The 15,861-nt window shown below is 41.4% G+C and overlaps 1 protein-coding gene across 1 annotated transcript in view; it reads right to left on the bottom strand.

Moving 5' to 3' along the window:
* Window positions 1-15,861, bottom strand: part of SDK1 (sidekick cell adhesion molecule 1) — a 382,632-nt gene that overhangs the window by 144,401 nt on the left and 222,370 nt on the right. The window contains exons 6-7 of the mRNA XM_054270739.1: window positions 6,831-6,942; window positions 5,694-5,884 (exon numbers count right to left, since the gene is read on the bottom strand). Of these exons, the coding sequence (XP_054126714.1) occupies window positions 5,694-5,884; window positions 6,831-6,942 (303 nt within the window). The remainder of the gene's footprint in view (window positions 1-5,693; window positions 5,885-6,830; window positions 6,943-15,861) is intronic.

Genomic DNA, 15,861 nt, shown 5'->3' with positions numbered 1-15,861 from the left:
CTTGAAAGATAAGCACTGATACAGAAAAACTTCCATAAGCAACTCTGCAGTTTATGGCCTGTACTGACAAAAACTGACAAGCCTGGGTGGGATGACAAGGCTGATTGATAAGGGACTTCTGATTGATAAGGAATTTCTGATTGATAAGGGATTTCTGGAAGATCCAGAATAGCACATGGGCACCAGAGCTGTGGTAAAGCCTAACATACCTGGAAAATTAGCCTTGCAAGGAATGAGGGAATTCCAGGAATATTGGTGTAGGGATACACTAAGGGGTTTTGAAGCAAATAAGAGTGATTTCACACAGCACCTCATCATGGCTGGGGTTGGAAATGACCCCTGGAAATTACCCAGACCATTCCCCCTGCTAAAGCTGGTTCATCCAGGGCAGGTTGCAGGTGTGTTTTTACCATCTCCAGAGAATGACACTCCACAACCTCTCTGAGAAGCCTCATCCAGTGCTCTGTCACCCTCCAAGTAAAGAAATCTGAGTTTTCCATGCAGCGTTTCCACACCCATGTGCCATTCACCAGCAGCATGGATGCTCTAAAGGTCCTGTGGAGTCAACAGAACTCAGGCTGTGGAGCAAACAGCTCCATTTACAGGTGCTGAGCAACTGAAACCTCAGCTCCTCACTTTTCAGAGGTGTCAGATGTAGCATCAGCATGTCAGGTTTTGTGCCCAAGGGCCTGAATGCCCAGCATTAACTGCAACGGAGAAATTCAGAGTATCTGAATTTGGGTTGTACTGCACCTGCTGAATGACTGTCAGAAAGAGGCCATAAAAATGCAGCACTATTTATAGGGGTCAGATGGCATTCTGAGGGGGCATTCTGGGTGGCTGTATATATGACTCCACTGCATATTTATAAGGCTTGGTTTGAATCACACTGTATGAATTTAACATTTATTGTTGTAGGCAATAATCATGTGTTGAAATTTAATATGTGTGGTGAAATGATAACATCTTCCAAAGAATATAATGTGCCAGACACAAGTCCTCACACACTGCAATTTTTAGGAATAACAGTAATTTGCCAGTATCGGGTCAAACATTTAAATTTTTTGGAAATTATAGAATCTCAACAGTTAGAATAGGAAAGGAGCCATTACTCCAAGTTCACCCTGCTGGCACTGTGGTGTGTGGCAACGAGAGGGGTCACAGCCCACATTAGGCTGAAAGAAACAGATACTGCATTGTTCAAATATTGTATTGGTGTTTGACTGATCTTCACTAAAATGTCAAGTACAAGCAAGGGGGAAAAGAGTATTTCAATATAAATGGGTGTTTTTAATAGTTGTTGAGGGTTTTGGAGTTTTTTTTCCTACTCCAGACATCACTAGAAAGATGTGTCTCAGAAAAGCCCTTGGGAGCCTGCAAAATTTGATCCTGTTCTAACTTCCACCGTGCAGAGTTACATGGTCACTGATTTTAACATTCAAAAGATAGCAGTCAGCATCCATTACATACCCTTCAAGCTGCACTGGAGATGTGTGACCTAATCCTAGATACACACATGAAAGTCAGAAAGAACAGAGAAAGCCCCAGGGGCTCCTCCAAAGCTGAAATTCCTGAATCTCTCAGAAACTCAGGGCTGCATATTTAAGAGGAAAATTGAACCTTCAACACGGAAGCCTTCCTCCAGCATTACCATAAACTAATTTATTTGGTGAATATCTTCTAAAGGAAGAGGAACTGGAAGCTTGACAGCCCCTTGTAGGTATAAAGTCTGTAACTCCAGACAGAAGATCAGACTGGCCACGCTGGGAGAGAAGCCCCATTGTGGATGCAGGTACAGCAGGCTCCTTGGAGCAGGAAGTTTCTTTGCATGAATATCAGGTTAAAACAGAGAGAGATGAAAAGATCCATGTGGTTTCTTGCTACCCCTACTGTGAGCTGCAGTCTGTGTGTTCTGAAATAACAGCCCAGGGAACACATGTCCTGTCTGCAGGGCTGAAAGGAGGAAGAACTTGTTGGGAATATCAGAGACAGAGCTGGGCTGTCCAGAAGTCCCACTGCTCCTAGATCCTGCTGCATTTAGGCCCAAGGCAGAATGTCTGTGTTCATCTCAGAACCTCTGAGGCTTGACAAATCAAAAGCCGCAAATATTTCCTTCCTTTGAGCCCAAACTGTGATTAGGCGAGTCCAAAGACATTTCATATTATAGTTTTCCTGAAAACTTATTATTTTCTTACACAGTAGATGAACACAGTCATCAGGATCTTCCCCTTAAGCGCCACACATGAAAAATTATTTCCAGTGCTTTCAAAGAAGGCATCTGCAGTGTTTCAAAGTGTCTAAGCTGGAGCCATGAGAGCTGCTGCTGTTTCCAGAGATCTGAGCACGAGGCACTGAGGTGCTCGTAGCTACAAAGGGAAATAACTTCTGCTCTGGCAGTTCTGTACACACAGTGCAAATTCCTGAGCAGCAGAACTGCACAAAGAAGACCCTTCAGCATCTGGACACACCTGGAGAACAGGGAGGAGAATCAGCCCCACAATCCATGTCAGAGCCCAGCCAGGTGGGCCCTTCAGCCACCACTGGAATTTTTCTGTGTTCCTGAATCCTGTGGTCCCACAGAGCTGAATTCTCCCAAGATGAGAATAAGATGTCTTTTAATGTAGATCTCTGGGCACAAAACACTCTCCAAAAGAAGGGGAGCCCTCTGACTCTGTTTTATTCATTTGTATTCCTTTGGACAGACCAACAAGGCTTCAGCCCTCAGTTCTGCACAACCACTCATCATGCCAGGCCCTTTTTTCAAATTGTTTCTCTCATTTTTTTCAGGTTTTACTGTCTGACTACATTTAATTTAAAGAGCAGTTTGGATTTCATACAGTGGAAGAGTTTGGTTCCCCATTTTTTAAAACTCCTAAAATTCATAATTTCCTGTAGAACAGTCATTTAAGAAATGACTATTGCCATTTGTCACTAAAACTTGCAGAAGTGGAGCAAAAGAATTTAAGATTATCTCAGCTTTCAAATTGGTTTGTTCATGGGAAGACTCTTTAAATTACTTAATCTTCAAACTGTTAGTGATAAAACAAATGTGCTCTTATCTAATCTGCAACAAATCTTTCCCAAACTGTTACTCTGCCAAGCGAGGAACATGATACCCTTTAAAAATTTATAACAACTGCAGCTAATAAAACCAAGGTTTGGAACCACCTCAGTTTATCTTTTCTGGAACAATATGAAGATGTCAGGGAGCTCTTTGCCACGTTCAGAAGAAAAGTGCAGCAGCACACAGCTAGAGGATTTTCTTCTTGTTTATGCAGTACTACTCTAATACATTGGAGATTCAGGCTTTTCCAATAGTATTGTGATTTTAATTTACAGACTGAGATATATTCTCAGAAATATCCAGAAAAACTTCTGAGATAATACTGTAGGTCACAAATAATAATTTGTTGAGTAGATGCCTTTGTGCTAAGTTCCACTGCCTTCTAATAGAGCTCTGGTTGCCATCTGAGCCACATTCAAACTGTGTTACTTCTCTGAGCTGGGAAAGTCAAGGACTGATATATTTGGAAAAAAGCTTTGATTAACTCAGTGTTTGTGACATCTTTGATGCATCTTTTCATTGCTACCCCTGTTCTACCTGTTAATAGCAAAATATTTTTCTCTCTTGATCCACAGAAGTTCTCACAGCCATGCTATTGAGGGGCTGCATTTGATTTCTCCCATTCTGCAAACAAACCTCTTCTTTTAAGCTAATTTCCTTTTTCTGTTAGTTGAGACCCCTCATTAAGTCCACGCTGTGTTATTCTCCCATGAAGTACAGCTCATTATCAGCTCCCAATCTACACATCCACACTACAAATATTTTATGCATGCAAATGGACAAGCATTCCTGATTCTCTCTAAGTACTGCCCCCATGGACTAGGAGAGATACACTGCAGAAAGCCGTAGGTTTGAATCTTGTCTGCACTTTCCTCTAGAACCTGTCCCTTGACTAATTAAATGACAGCCAGATCCATCCAAGAATTCTAAAGCTGAATATAAGTTATGCATTAACTACTAATCCTTTGATTTGGCTCCCTGTTTAGAATTAGAGATCCATCCTGCAAGCTCAAGAAACTCATAAATAAAGAAATCTTATCAGGCTTTGCTGACACATTGAGTAAACACCTGCATCTGAAGTGTCGTGTTCCATCAGAAGGAAATAAAAGTAATTGGTAACCAATTTGTTTCTGCTTTCTTTCATCTGCTTGTTCTTATCTACAGACCTTTTCATAACTTCATTCCCTGACAGCCTCCTAAAACTGGATAGGAAATAAATAAAACATTTAAAAATAAGAGAGCAGGTAAGCTACTAAAGCACTGCTGGTTTAATATGATTCCCCAGTGATTATTTTTCAGTTTTATTGTAACTGTATTTAAAAATCTTTTCGATTAACCAAGAGGCTGCTTTAACTATTGCATTAGGCTGGATCTGACATCACAGCAACAAAGGCAAACCAGCTACAATAAAATCTTATGAATAGGAAAGAGTTTGAACAAAACCTATAAATAAGTAAATCCATCGCTGCTCCTTAAAGAGAAGGTAATAACTCCAAGGAACAGAGGGCAAGGAAAGAGACTGGAACCAAACTTTGTCCAGCAGGTAATAAATATAACAGACACACAGTGCTCTAAATGAATCTGGAATGGAGCTTTGCAGAGGGAAGAGCTGCTTTTTCACTTAACAGCAGCTACTACAAATTGCTTTAGCAGAATACAAATCATACAGCAGCCTTTAAAATTGTATTTTCAGAAGGCTCAAAGATGTAAAGAATCGTGGGCTGCATTCCCTCTGCAAAGCTCCAGGAGTGCACGTGCCTGAACCCTGAGCAACGCTGAGACTGCTGGCACTACCAGGGCTCCAACCTGCCCAGGACACTCCCACAGATAAAAGCCTGACTTCACACAATCACATCTGGCTGAAAGCATCTCAGTGTCCCCAGTCTAAACCACCTCTTTCAGTCTAAAAGTCCTAAACCACCCCACACTGTGTGCACTGTGTTAATGTGCACAATTTCAGACATGCCAGGAGCCACCATTTCCAAATTCCAACCTCCTCCCTACAGCAACACTCGGAGAGGAGGCAGTGGTGGAAACAGGAGGGAAAGGGCATCAATGTCCCCTTTGAAAGAATTAATTCCAAAGTTTCCCTGGGAACTGGAGGACCAGCAAACAGAGCTGCTTTAATGGCTTTTGCTTCCCTGTCCTGTTGCCTCAGCAATGCTCTGTGCCTGCAGAATGTCCTTGTCCCCGACTGGCACCCGCAGCACACAAGCACAGGAGTGCTCCTAAAAGCCTTCTTGCAAAAATACAGGCACTTGACATATGAAAACTGGATGTAAGCAAGGCAGGAGTTAATCAGGATTTAATGCACCTAAAAGCCAAGATAGGGAAGCTGCCCATTAAGGATTTTACTACTGTATTTCTCAAAATTCCCATTAAATGTATAGTTTCGCAGGGGATTTACAATCGCAGCAGTGTTTAAAAAAATCTATTTGATGAATTCATATTAGCAGGGAAGAACGGCTGAATTAATTTGGAAGATAACCCTCCTTCCCCTCCTTTGTTCTGTTCTCTGAAGAAAGGTTCAAATGTAAGGTCAATGAAATATTAAGATATCAATTTTATTTCCTATTATACCTTAGCCCAGAGCCTTTTTTACTAAAAAACACATTGCCTCGAGAATTACCCAAGATAGAAAGGAAAGCTTTAGCTCTGGCTGGCTCCTCTGTGCTCTCTCTGAGTTTGGCTTCACAGAAGTACATCCCCACATCAGCAGAGGTCGGGTTGGTGATAGTGAGGCGTCTCCCAAAGCTGCTGATGCCACTGGTGATCTTGATCCCATTTCTCTTCCAGGTCACGCTCAGCCTCTCAAGAGGTCTGCCAAAAAAAAATACAAGAATAAAATCGTAAAACATATATACTACAAAATAATCTCTGTGTGCATATATATGTTTATACACATGAGGAATCTAATATTACAGATTATAAAACTTCTTTAAGTTTTTCTCTATCCCCAAAACACACTGTTAGAAAGTAAATACATGTATAACTTCTAGACATCAAGGACTACAGACTACTCAAGTGGCATTATGCAAGTACAGCTAATTGATACAGCAATAGAACTTAAGTGCTAATAATTTGATTTCTCCAAGCAAAAGGAGTAAATACTGCTATGGGAATCAGCTGCATGGGAAGTGCTTTCATTACAACTCAATTACCAAAACAATATTAATCATATCAAGAACATCTCTGCCCTCAGAGGGGAAAGTAAATCACTTGGTCTTATCACCCAAGGACTTCAACTATTCACTTCCACTGAAATTCAAAGCTATTCAAGGCCAGCTAGATGGAAACACAGGAGGAATGCTGTGAATTCTGTATTACAGTGCATTATGAACAGTTGAGCAATAATCACTGCAAAATGAGAGTGTCTGAAAAAATGACTTCATAAGAGATCCTCACTGAATTTATTTACTAGGAAGCACCAACTGTTTAACAGCATCACCTCTGCTGTTGATAGGCAACAGCTGAAATGCTATTAACCCTCACCATAATTTTTTCCTTAAGATAATGTCTGCTGCTTGAACAGCATTTCTTTTCCTTTCCATGTGAAGACCAGGTGGGAAAGCACCCCTGCCTGACCCTCATTTGGCCAGAAAAATCAATAGGTTTAATTCAGTAATGCTGGACAAACAAGATCACTCATAAGGTCACTCTGAAGAGCGAGCATCCTGCTTCAATCTCCAAATTATTAACAATAAAAAAATGAAAACATTTTAGAGAGAGCAGAGTCCCAGTGAGAGCTGTGGAGGGGTTCCCATACCTGGCGTTGGCCACGCACTCCAGGGTGGCCTCGCTGCTGCCCGCCACCACGCTGGTGTTGTGGGGACGGATGACCATGGCAGGAGCCGCGCTGTCCGAGGGGCTGCTGGCACCTGCAGGGCACAGACACACCTGGTGAGCGCCAGGGACAGCCAGGGCTGGGACAGCCAGGGTGCCACCTTCCAGGCACTGCTGCAAACGTCACCCTTCAGCCTCACCACAGGCTGGCATCTCCCAGTGGTGTTCCAACCAACCCAGCACTAAAACCCCACTGTGGGAACCCAGGAAATTCCTCTGGCTGCCCTGGAGGGCTTGAGCCCCTGGTACAGAGCCCAAGAGCCCTGTGCCTTTGATTTAGCTCTTGGAAAAAACAATTACCAACCTTTACATGAAGAATTACAAGTCAAAAGAGTTTAAGCAGAATAATAGTTAGTTTGTCACGGGATGAAAAACAGATTTTGAGGTTTTTAGAATGGAGGCTCGGGTCGCAAGATGGAGGGATCTGGGCGTGCCTTGTCCTTTTTCCTTCTTCTTCCTAGCCTCCATCTTCTGGGTGATGTTGGCACTTTTAGACTGGTTTAGAGTAGAAGCTCACTGTCTAACATAGGTGATAGGTATTAGGAAGTAATTGTAAATTGTATAGTCTGCAGAGTGCCTCGGACTCTCCTGCTGAGCAGACCTTGGCTGGACAGGAGAAAGAATTTTCTAGATAAGAAACAATAAACAACCTTGAGACTGAGAAATGAAGAGCTCTGACTCCTTTTTTGACCACCAGGCTGGGAAAAGAGACTTTCTAACGCCTTGGGGTCACTCTGACCAGCAGAGATCCCGAGACCCCATGACTCCCAAGAACTGGCCCTGCCCTCCATCCAGGGATATTCTCTAAGACAGAGAAATAAATTAGGCATCCAAAATGTTTTCTACTGTTGAGCACTTTTTCTTTATCAAACACTTGCTGACTTACATTTTTAAGACCTTTTCATGTTTTGTTTAATCTTACCCCTTCCACACCATTTCAAAAGAGTCTGCCAATACTCATGTTAGTTCTTTAAAAAGATTTTACACACTGGGGAACAAATATAAAATTAACAAAGCAGCATATCACAGCAACTTCAATCCCCTTTTCTTATCAGGAAAGTAAATAACCCAAATCTGTTACTCTTTTGTGAGGCTTCATACTGTAAATAATTTAGCTTATGCAACAGTCAGCAGACACTTAAAAAATGGTAAAAAGGCAGCTTGTAAATTTTCTCTGTATGCATTTAGTAAGTGAATTAAAATATCCATGTATTCATAGGTACTTTGCTTCAAGCAACTCATTTGGGAAAGAAAAATTAGCTATTTTTTAGCTTGAATAACACAGTAATAAAATTTTCAAGGATATGGAAACCAATAAACAAATTACAGGGAAAAGTAATGAAAATAAAACTAAACTGATGGAAAAGCAAGCCAGTTCATCAAATGTTTTCTGCACAGAAGGCTAGTCCATGCCCATTTAGCAGCATGGGAAATTGGAAAATGCAAGGTATGGACCTTAAAATTTAGGTAATTCCCTAAAGAACAGAAAATGGTCAGAAGATTCTTTGCTTAAATCATACCCAGCAGGCCAAAAGCCATTTGACATTGGATTTTTACTTGTTGGATGGATAAAGACTTTGGTTATGGGGCTCAGAAAGCTCACAAGGTGAGCAGATTTCTCAATGACAAAACCTTTACATTTGGATTTTCTAATTGACAGCAGTTAATGTAATACAAGAGATGTAAACGTGGAACAGTTTTAAAATATAAAGAATACCACCCACACTTCTGAATAAATTCAAGCATTCAAGCATAGTACTTAAAGAGTAAGCAGATATTTATTTCTTCCCCTAAATATGCTCTGTCAACCTGACACAGCATCTCTATGAAACAGAGATCTCAAAACACAAGCTGTTAGCAGCTTTTACACCTCCTCATCAACATTCCTGGAAATACACGATGCCATCAGGTAGAAAATCTAAGATTTCTGTGCTGGTCTTATAGGTATTCATGGCAGAAATTTTCCAGTTAGTAATTAAAAAAAACAACCAAAACCAAACAAAAAAACCTCAGAAAACAAGGGCTGATTATGAGATTAGAAGGTTGTTACTGACAAGAAGAAATAACCTCAGCATCACTGCTCCCCACCACTTCTGCCCAAGATGAAGGATTACAACAGTGAATGCTAAAAGATCAACAAACCAGTGACTAATTTGGCAGCAATCATTCCTTATCTCCATCTGGGAGAGAGGAAAACCACTTGTCTGACTTATCAGCTCCCCACTAAAATCAGACAAAGAGGAGAAGTTGGCTTTGTTGTCACCCCCATCACCCACATGAGTGCCCTGTGTGCACCCAGCAGATAAGAAAGGAAATAAAAGTGCACATTCCCCATCCTGCAACCAGGAAAAGGCAGAGATTTCTTAGTGACTGTAACAAAAACCTAAAAGCATGTGTTTATTGTTATTTTGTACTATCTCTGAAATAAACTTATGAAAAGCAGGCTCCTGCTAAGGTTGTGAGTGAACCGATTCTGATGTGAGACAGAGAGCTCATCAACAGTGTCAGAGCTTGGATTCTCAGGAATGCACCTACAAAGGTCAGCTATGGACATAACGGCATGTATAGAAACAACAAAATTTCCAAGTATTACCTAAACAGTATGGAGGCAGCATGAATATTCCTATTTTATATTCAAAGACAGCTCAAGTTTTCCTTTGCAGCACTAAGAAACTCCTTCCCATAAGTCACTCTGTCCCCAGTCTTGCCAAATCAAACTCCACAGGGACATTCTCTTTGCAGAGGGCACTTTGCAGCTTTGTTTTATGGCTAATTGAAACACCAAAGGAGGATCTTAGTTTTACTTGAGAGTAGAAATCTCAATAGGGCTGTAACTTGGGATCTGTGCCTTTGAGAACTTTGTCCTTTTGTAAGAAATCCACAGGTTGGAGTATCAGAGTAGCCAAGATCCTAATGGAGATAAGCAACACTGGGATTTAGTTAGGATGATGGGATGTGGCAGATCAGCTTTCCATCAGGCTGGGGAAGGCAGAGAGTTATTGCAAACACTCAGATAATGAACAGCTACCCAGACTCCCCAAGTTTCTCATCCTGCCTGTCAATAAAGCCACTCCATCCTTCTCCTGCCTCCACATGCAGCACACAGATGTGATTTTACTTGACTGATGCTACACAAAAATCCAATGCAGAATGTCATTGTTAGTAAACAGACATTTTCTTTTAAAATCCTTTGTCGAAAACAATTGAATTTTCCTCCTTTTCACTGCTCCTTTTTTTACTTCATCAGACTTTTTGTTGCCTGAGCTTTCTAGCACTTTGCTGCTTCTGGCTTTTTATCACTCTTCCTCCTTCTCCTCCCCCTCCCTCAGCCTCTCTGCATGCATCTCTGGCCATTTTCTCCCCTTTTTTCCATCCCATGGTCTTCTAAAGACGTTTCCCACTATTTAAGAGCTGCTCAATTTCTGATGTATCCTTTAATTTAATGATTGAACTTCAGTTTCTCTGAAGAAAATATTAAATACACTGAAATGGGGAAGTAATACAAATGCACAAGGGAACAGAGCTACAGTGAGATGAATCCACTAACAGGGAACCATTCCCAGCTATATTCTACCTTTTTGGAAAGAAAAGGCCTTCTTTCCTCTCCATCTGCTTTCTGAGCCCTCCTCTCAGCTAAGAAAGCAAAGCAGCATTAGGGAGAAACACTGACCCCAGAAGTGCAGCCAGGGGATGCCTCCCTATCAGACATCATCAGTCTGGGGGGAACCTGTGGGGAGCTGCAGAGACAAGGCTGAGTGACACTGAAAAACACTTGGGGATGTGCTCTTAATCTGATTTTAGCCCTTAATAGATGACTGGACAGAAGGCCAGCCACAGGCAAGAAGCCTAATCCAACAGGGAACTGTTCTGCAAAAGAGAACTCACACTGCTTTATTTTCCTTTCTATCCATTTTAGCCACTGCACTCGCAGCATTTCCAATCTCCCCTTTGCTTCTAAACTTTCTCATTTATCACTGTCTGAGCCATTACCAGGATCTCCAAGGGCCCAGTACCTGCAGGGCCTTCAGGACTGACCCCAAACCGTTTTTGAAGCAAGACTGTGGGAACACCAAAGACTTGGGACAGGAGGGAGTTTGTCCTCCAGCCTTCATCCCCTCATTCCCAGCTGCTCAGGAAACAGTTCAGCTGCTGCCATTTGCAGCACAAGATATTAAGGTAAATTGGTATTGATATTATGTTTTCCATATTCAACTTTTGTTTGGTTATTTTTATAAAGAGCCAGAAAAAGAGAGGAAAAAAATTGAGACAACAGAAAATGGAAAGGGATGATCTGGGTTTTTTTTCTGAACATAAACTCCTCTCCACACTGTGGAATTCAGGAATCTGGCAATCCCCCACACAGCAGAGATAAACTGAGAGAAGAAGAAGAAAGAGTGAACAACTTTTGCATGGTCTGTTTGTTTTTATCACCTGTGGCTGTGAATGGCTGCACATCACTGAGCTGCTGAACTTCTCCCTCCCTCCTCCTGCCTGATCAGGAATCAAACCCATCCAAGGCCGAACACTGATTTCTTTTTTTTTTAGTACTGATGAGCTGTAGAATTTTCATCTGTTATTTAAATACAATAATTATGTACACTGCCCTATCATCTCTGCAAATACAGTGTGTTTATCTCTGTACATATATTGACATGTAAGGTACAGGGAATTTTAAATATTGTAATTTACAGTTTATAAAGATCGCAAACCATATCAAAACCACTTCAGGGTGCTTAACTTTCCCAACAGAACTGAAATCTCACCCAGGCCAGATGACTGAAGACACAATAGGTTCTTTACCCTTCAGAAATGCATAAACATTAAGTTCTTCTCCAGATTTTACATTATGACATGCAAAGTTTATCTATGTCTGTATTTGCAGTGCAGAATATTAAGTGTATTACTTCAATGGGAGCTCAAATTCATGTGACAGAGATATGAGGTAAGCCAGCCTCAACAGAAACTGAGAGAAACTCTATCTCCTGAAAATAAATAATAGTTTGAGTTCAGACTTGAGCACAACAATAAGGTTTATTTTTGAGGCTTGCTTATAGGTCCCAACCCTCTGAAGAAGCTTAATCCAAACAAGGTGACCGTGAGCAGGAGGAGGGGGAGGATTGTCCAAATAATCAAGAGTCTGGAATGTGAGGCTGGCTGCACCTCATCTCTACCCTCACTGTAAATTACTGCAAATACTGCTCCATGTCCAGCTTGCACTGAAGAAGGGATCCCACAGGAATCAGTACCCAAAAATAAATTTACTTATTCATGTTATGAAATTTGTCTATGTGAGAAAAAAGCTCCCCAGAAGAGATCACCAGTACCCTACCCTCAAGATAATAGAGAAATTGAGTACTTAAACAGAATTTTGAAACCATTTATAAGTTATCCTGAGAGAAAAATATTAGAAAACTTTCACCCAAAAGTTACCACATTCTTCCAGGCTTGCACAGAATGCAGAAATGCCTTGGTAATTACTATGGAGGATACATGCAAAGCTTCATTCTGTCAAATTATGGACGCCCCTATTAGAAAAAAGGATAGGAGATAAGAGTCCAGCACAAATAGCAAAAATATTACATCTAGTACAACATTATGGCATCAGGAATGTGCAATCTCTGCCTGGGACACAGAATATGAGAAAAGAAGAATATCTCAAGATTGCTCGAGGGGAGAGAAGAAAAAGCAACCCTACAAATACAAACAACCTGATGGAACACACTCCCTGCTGCCAGGTACAGCCTGCAGATGGTTTGAATTATGAACCCAGAGTGGATTAATGCCCCTTTCCCTCTCCCGTACAAGGCACACAACAGGAATGGGATCCTGATCAATAATAGATTAATTTCCCTTCCCCTTGGAGCAAAAGATGCACAACAGGAATTGGAGGCTGATCAACAGAAAAGCAAATGCTGACAACCACCTGCAGGCACCAGAGAGAAACATCATGCAATTTATGAAAAGCAAGTGTGTTCTCAATCATAAACCCATGTCCAAACCATGTCCATTGGTTCCCTGCTTATTAGAGTGATTCCTAAGTGCTGATACAATAAAAGAGCATTAAGATAATCAAAGTTACTGTTGCAGTTTCCCACTCTGACTCTAGCAAGGACTATTTATTTTCAAGAAAAGGGAAATCTGATGCTGCTGTCACTGCACAGGTCTCTGCTCTGATTTCTAGGCATAAAGGAAAATAACAGAGACTTTCCTATGAGGCTTCTTGGTCCCATTTGTTTAGTTTGATGAAGAACATAAAAACTCCAGATGGGTTTTTTTTGAGCCAACATTACATAGTTACAAAATAATTAGCAAACTAATGGCAGAGAGTTGTTATATCAAGAATTATGACTTTTCAGTACCAAAGAATGTCTTCAGACTCCTCAAAGATTTAAGAATTAACATAAATTTAACTTTTGAGAACCCAGACTGCAGACCTAAAAAAGCAAATAAAGACCAACATACAAACTTAATTTTGTGGATCAAATTTATAGGGAAGAAACAGTCTAGCTGTTTGCATTAATCACAGCAAGTGAATTCTTCTACATCCAGCCCTTGTCTTGAACCAGACATCAAACATCACAACATATGAATAAAACACCAGATACAAAAAAGATTTACAAAACCCAAGCAAAACAAGTGAATGATCTAGGTCAGTTGTATTTATTGACTCTTTACACTCTTGTCACTGTGACTAAGCTTTGTCCACATCACAACAAACACAGGAAGCATTTCTACTGCAAGAAAAGTTAAAAAAAAAATCTAAAAAAATTGAATAAAATAATAAGACTCAGAACAATACAGAGCAAGTAGATCCCAAGTTAAACATCCAGAGTTTGAGGAGGGATATAGTAAAGGATCAATTAGAAGAGATTTCATCAGCACCTGTTGAAGAAGCCTTGCAATAAATTTGTTTTACCTGAATTGCCCATGTCATAAAGGCTGAGAACCTCCCCTCTCTCCTTTTCCATCCACCCCTCCTGGGCCTGTGGGATTGTCTGAATTGTCATAATGACACTTCTGAAGCATTTCACTTCAAAAAACAAAGTTACCCACAGAAATTAACCCATACAAGTGCTGATTTCACCAGTCCAGATCCTTTTTTGGTTGTAAAGCTTCCTGAAGCTTTTCTGCTCAACCTGCTACAAACACTCCTAATTCCCAGCTTCAATGGCCAATGCACTCTCTTAGTTCTTCTGCCAGAGCTGTCCTTTACAGTCTGAAGAGCTGCTCTCTCACTCTGTTTACATCCTAAACCATTTACAGAAAACAATCCTGTTCTTCCACAGCCTTCATTTTACTAATGAAACAAGTAAAACTTGTCCTGCCTGGAAGGATTCACTGAAAAACACACAAAAGATGAGGAGTAGGAGTAAAAATCCTAGCCAGCATCACTCTGTAAATGCTTCCAAATGTTTAAACAACTAACAGCCACGTTTTAAACAGCTTTTTTCTCCCCCTTTGTAAGGACTTTCACACAGAGTGCAAGCGTTGTTAATTTAGCCCTAGGGAAAGATTAATGGAAAACTCAGCTCTAGCCAGAAGACAATTTATACTCCTTTGTGTGTAGATAGTCCAGTAAAGAGGAGATTTATATATTTTATTGGATAAAACTGAGTCTAAAACACAGGCTGAAAAGGTCTAAAACCTTATAGAGAGTTCTTAGGGTCCACTCCTGGGCACAATGAGAGGCTAGGGCCTAAATACACCGATTTAAAGATGGAAAATGTATTTCTGTAACTAACAGTGTCCCAGGAGAGGCAGCAAGACCAGGATGGTCCCTGGTGACACAGTCCCTCCAGCCTGTCGTTCACCAGTTCTGCTCTGAGGACAGGGATGGGACATGTGCCTTTTTTCTTGATTTTCCTCTCTTTCTACAGATCATTAAGTGCAGGTGACCCAGCAGCTGCTATCTGGGGGGTGAATTCCTCTTTTTTCTACTTCCTGAGGTCTGCAGACCCACTTTGTATTACAGGACCACCTCAGAAATAGATTTCTAGCATTGTCCCATGTAGTTTTAAGGAAATTAAACCACTGCTTAGTTACACAGCTCCCTGTGAATCAGCAGCTAAATTCAAAAGCAGACCAAATTCCTGCTCAAACACTCTGCAATTCCCTTCTCACAACTCCTCATGCAGAAAGAGCAATTTGGAAGTTCAGTCTCTGTCACTGACCTGACCTTCCCCCATGCACAGTGAGGGGCTTCTTTCTGCCTGGAAACTTATCATCCAGCACATCATTAGAGCTTTTAACATGAAAAAATATCTAGCCTCAAGCTATTCCAGCTAAAGAACACTCAGGTGGCTTTTCAATTCACCAGATAGCTTTAATACCAGATAAATAAGTGGATAGAGTGTGTAATCTTATTCAACACCAGTTAAAAGGGGGAAAAATATCCATGGTCTGGCAGTGGAATCTATTAGCCTCAGAGTCATCTTCAAAGGGATGCAGGAGGCAAAAAGGCAGAGCAGCAGCCAAGGCCCACAGCCTTTGGCTTCCCATGGAATCACAGAATTCCAGAATGGTTTGGGTGGGGAGAGACCTCAAAGCCCATCCAGTGCTACCCCTGCCATGGCAGGGACACCTTTTACCAGCCCAGGTTGCTCCAAGCTTTATCCAATCTGGCCTTGGACACTTCTAGAGATCCAGGGGCAGCCACAGCTGCTCTGAACACCCTGGGCCAGGGCCTGGCCACCCTCACAGGGAAGAATTTCTCCCCAGTATCCCATCCATCCCTGCCCTCTGGCAGTACAGAGCCATTCCCCCTTGTCCTGGCACTCCAGTCCCTTCTCAACTCTCCTGGAACCCTTTCAGACACTGGAAGATGCTCCAATGTCTCCCCAGAGTCTTCTCCAGGCTGAACAACCTCAAATCTCTCCCAAAACACGGCTATGTTTAAAAAGACTTGAAAATAACTCATTAGTGGGAATTACTTTTAAGAGGCTGTATATTTTTAC

This window comes from Melozone crissalis, unplaced genomic scaffold, assembly GCF_028551555.1.
Source record: "Melozone crissalis strain CALT ecotype California unplaced genomic scaffold, PUWL_Pcris_2 ptg000012l_1, whole genome shotgun sequence".
Taxonomy (NCBI): Eukaryota; Metazoa; Chordata; class Aves; order Passeriformes; family Passerellidae; genus Melozone; species Melozone crissalis.
Note: the sequence above shows the minus strand (reverse complement) of the source record. Positions and strands in the feature narration are given on the sequence as shown.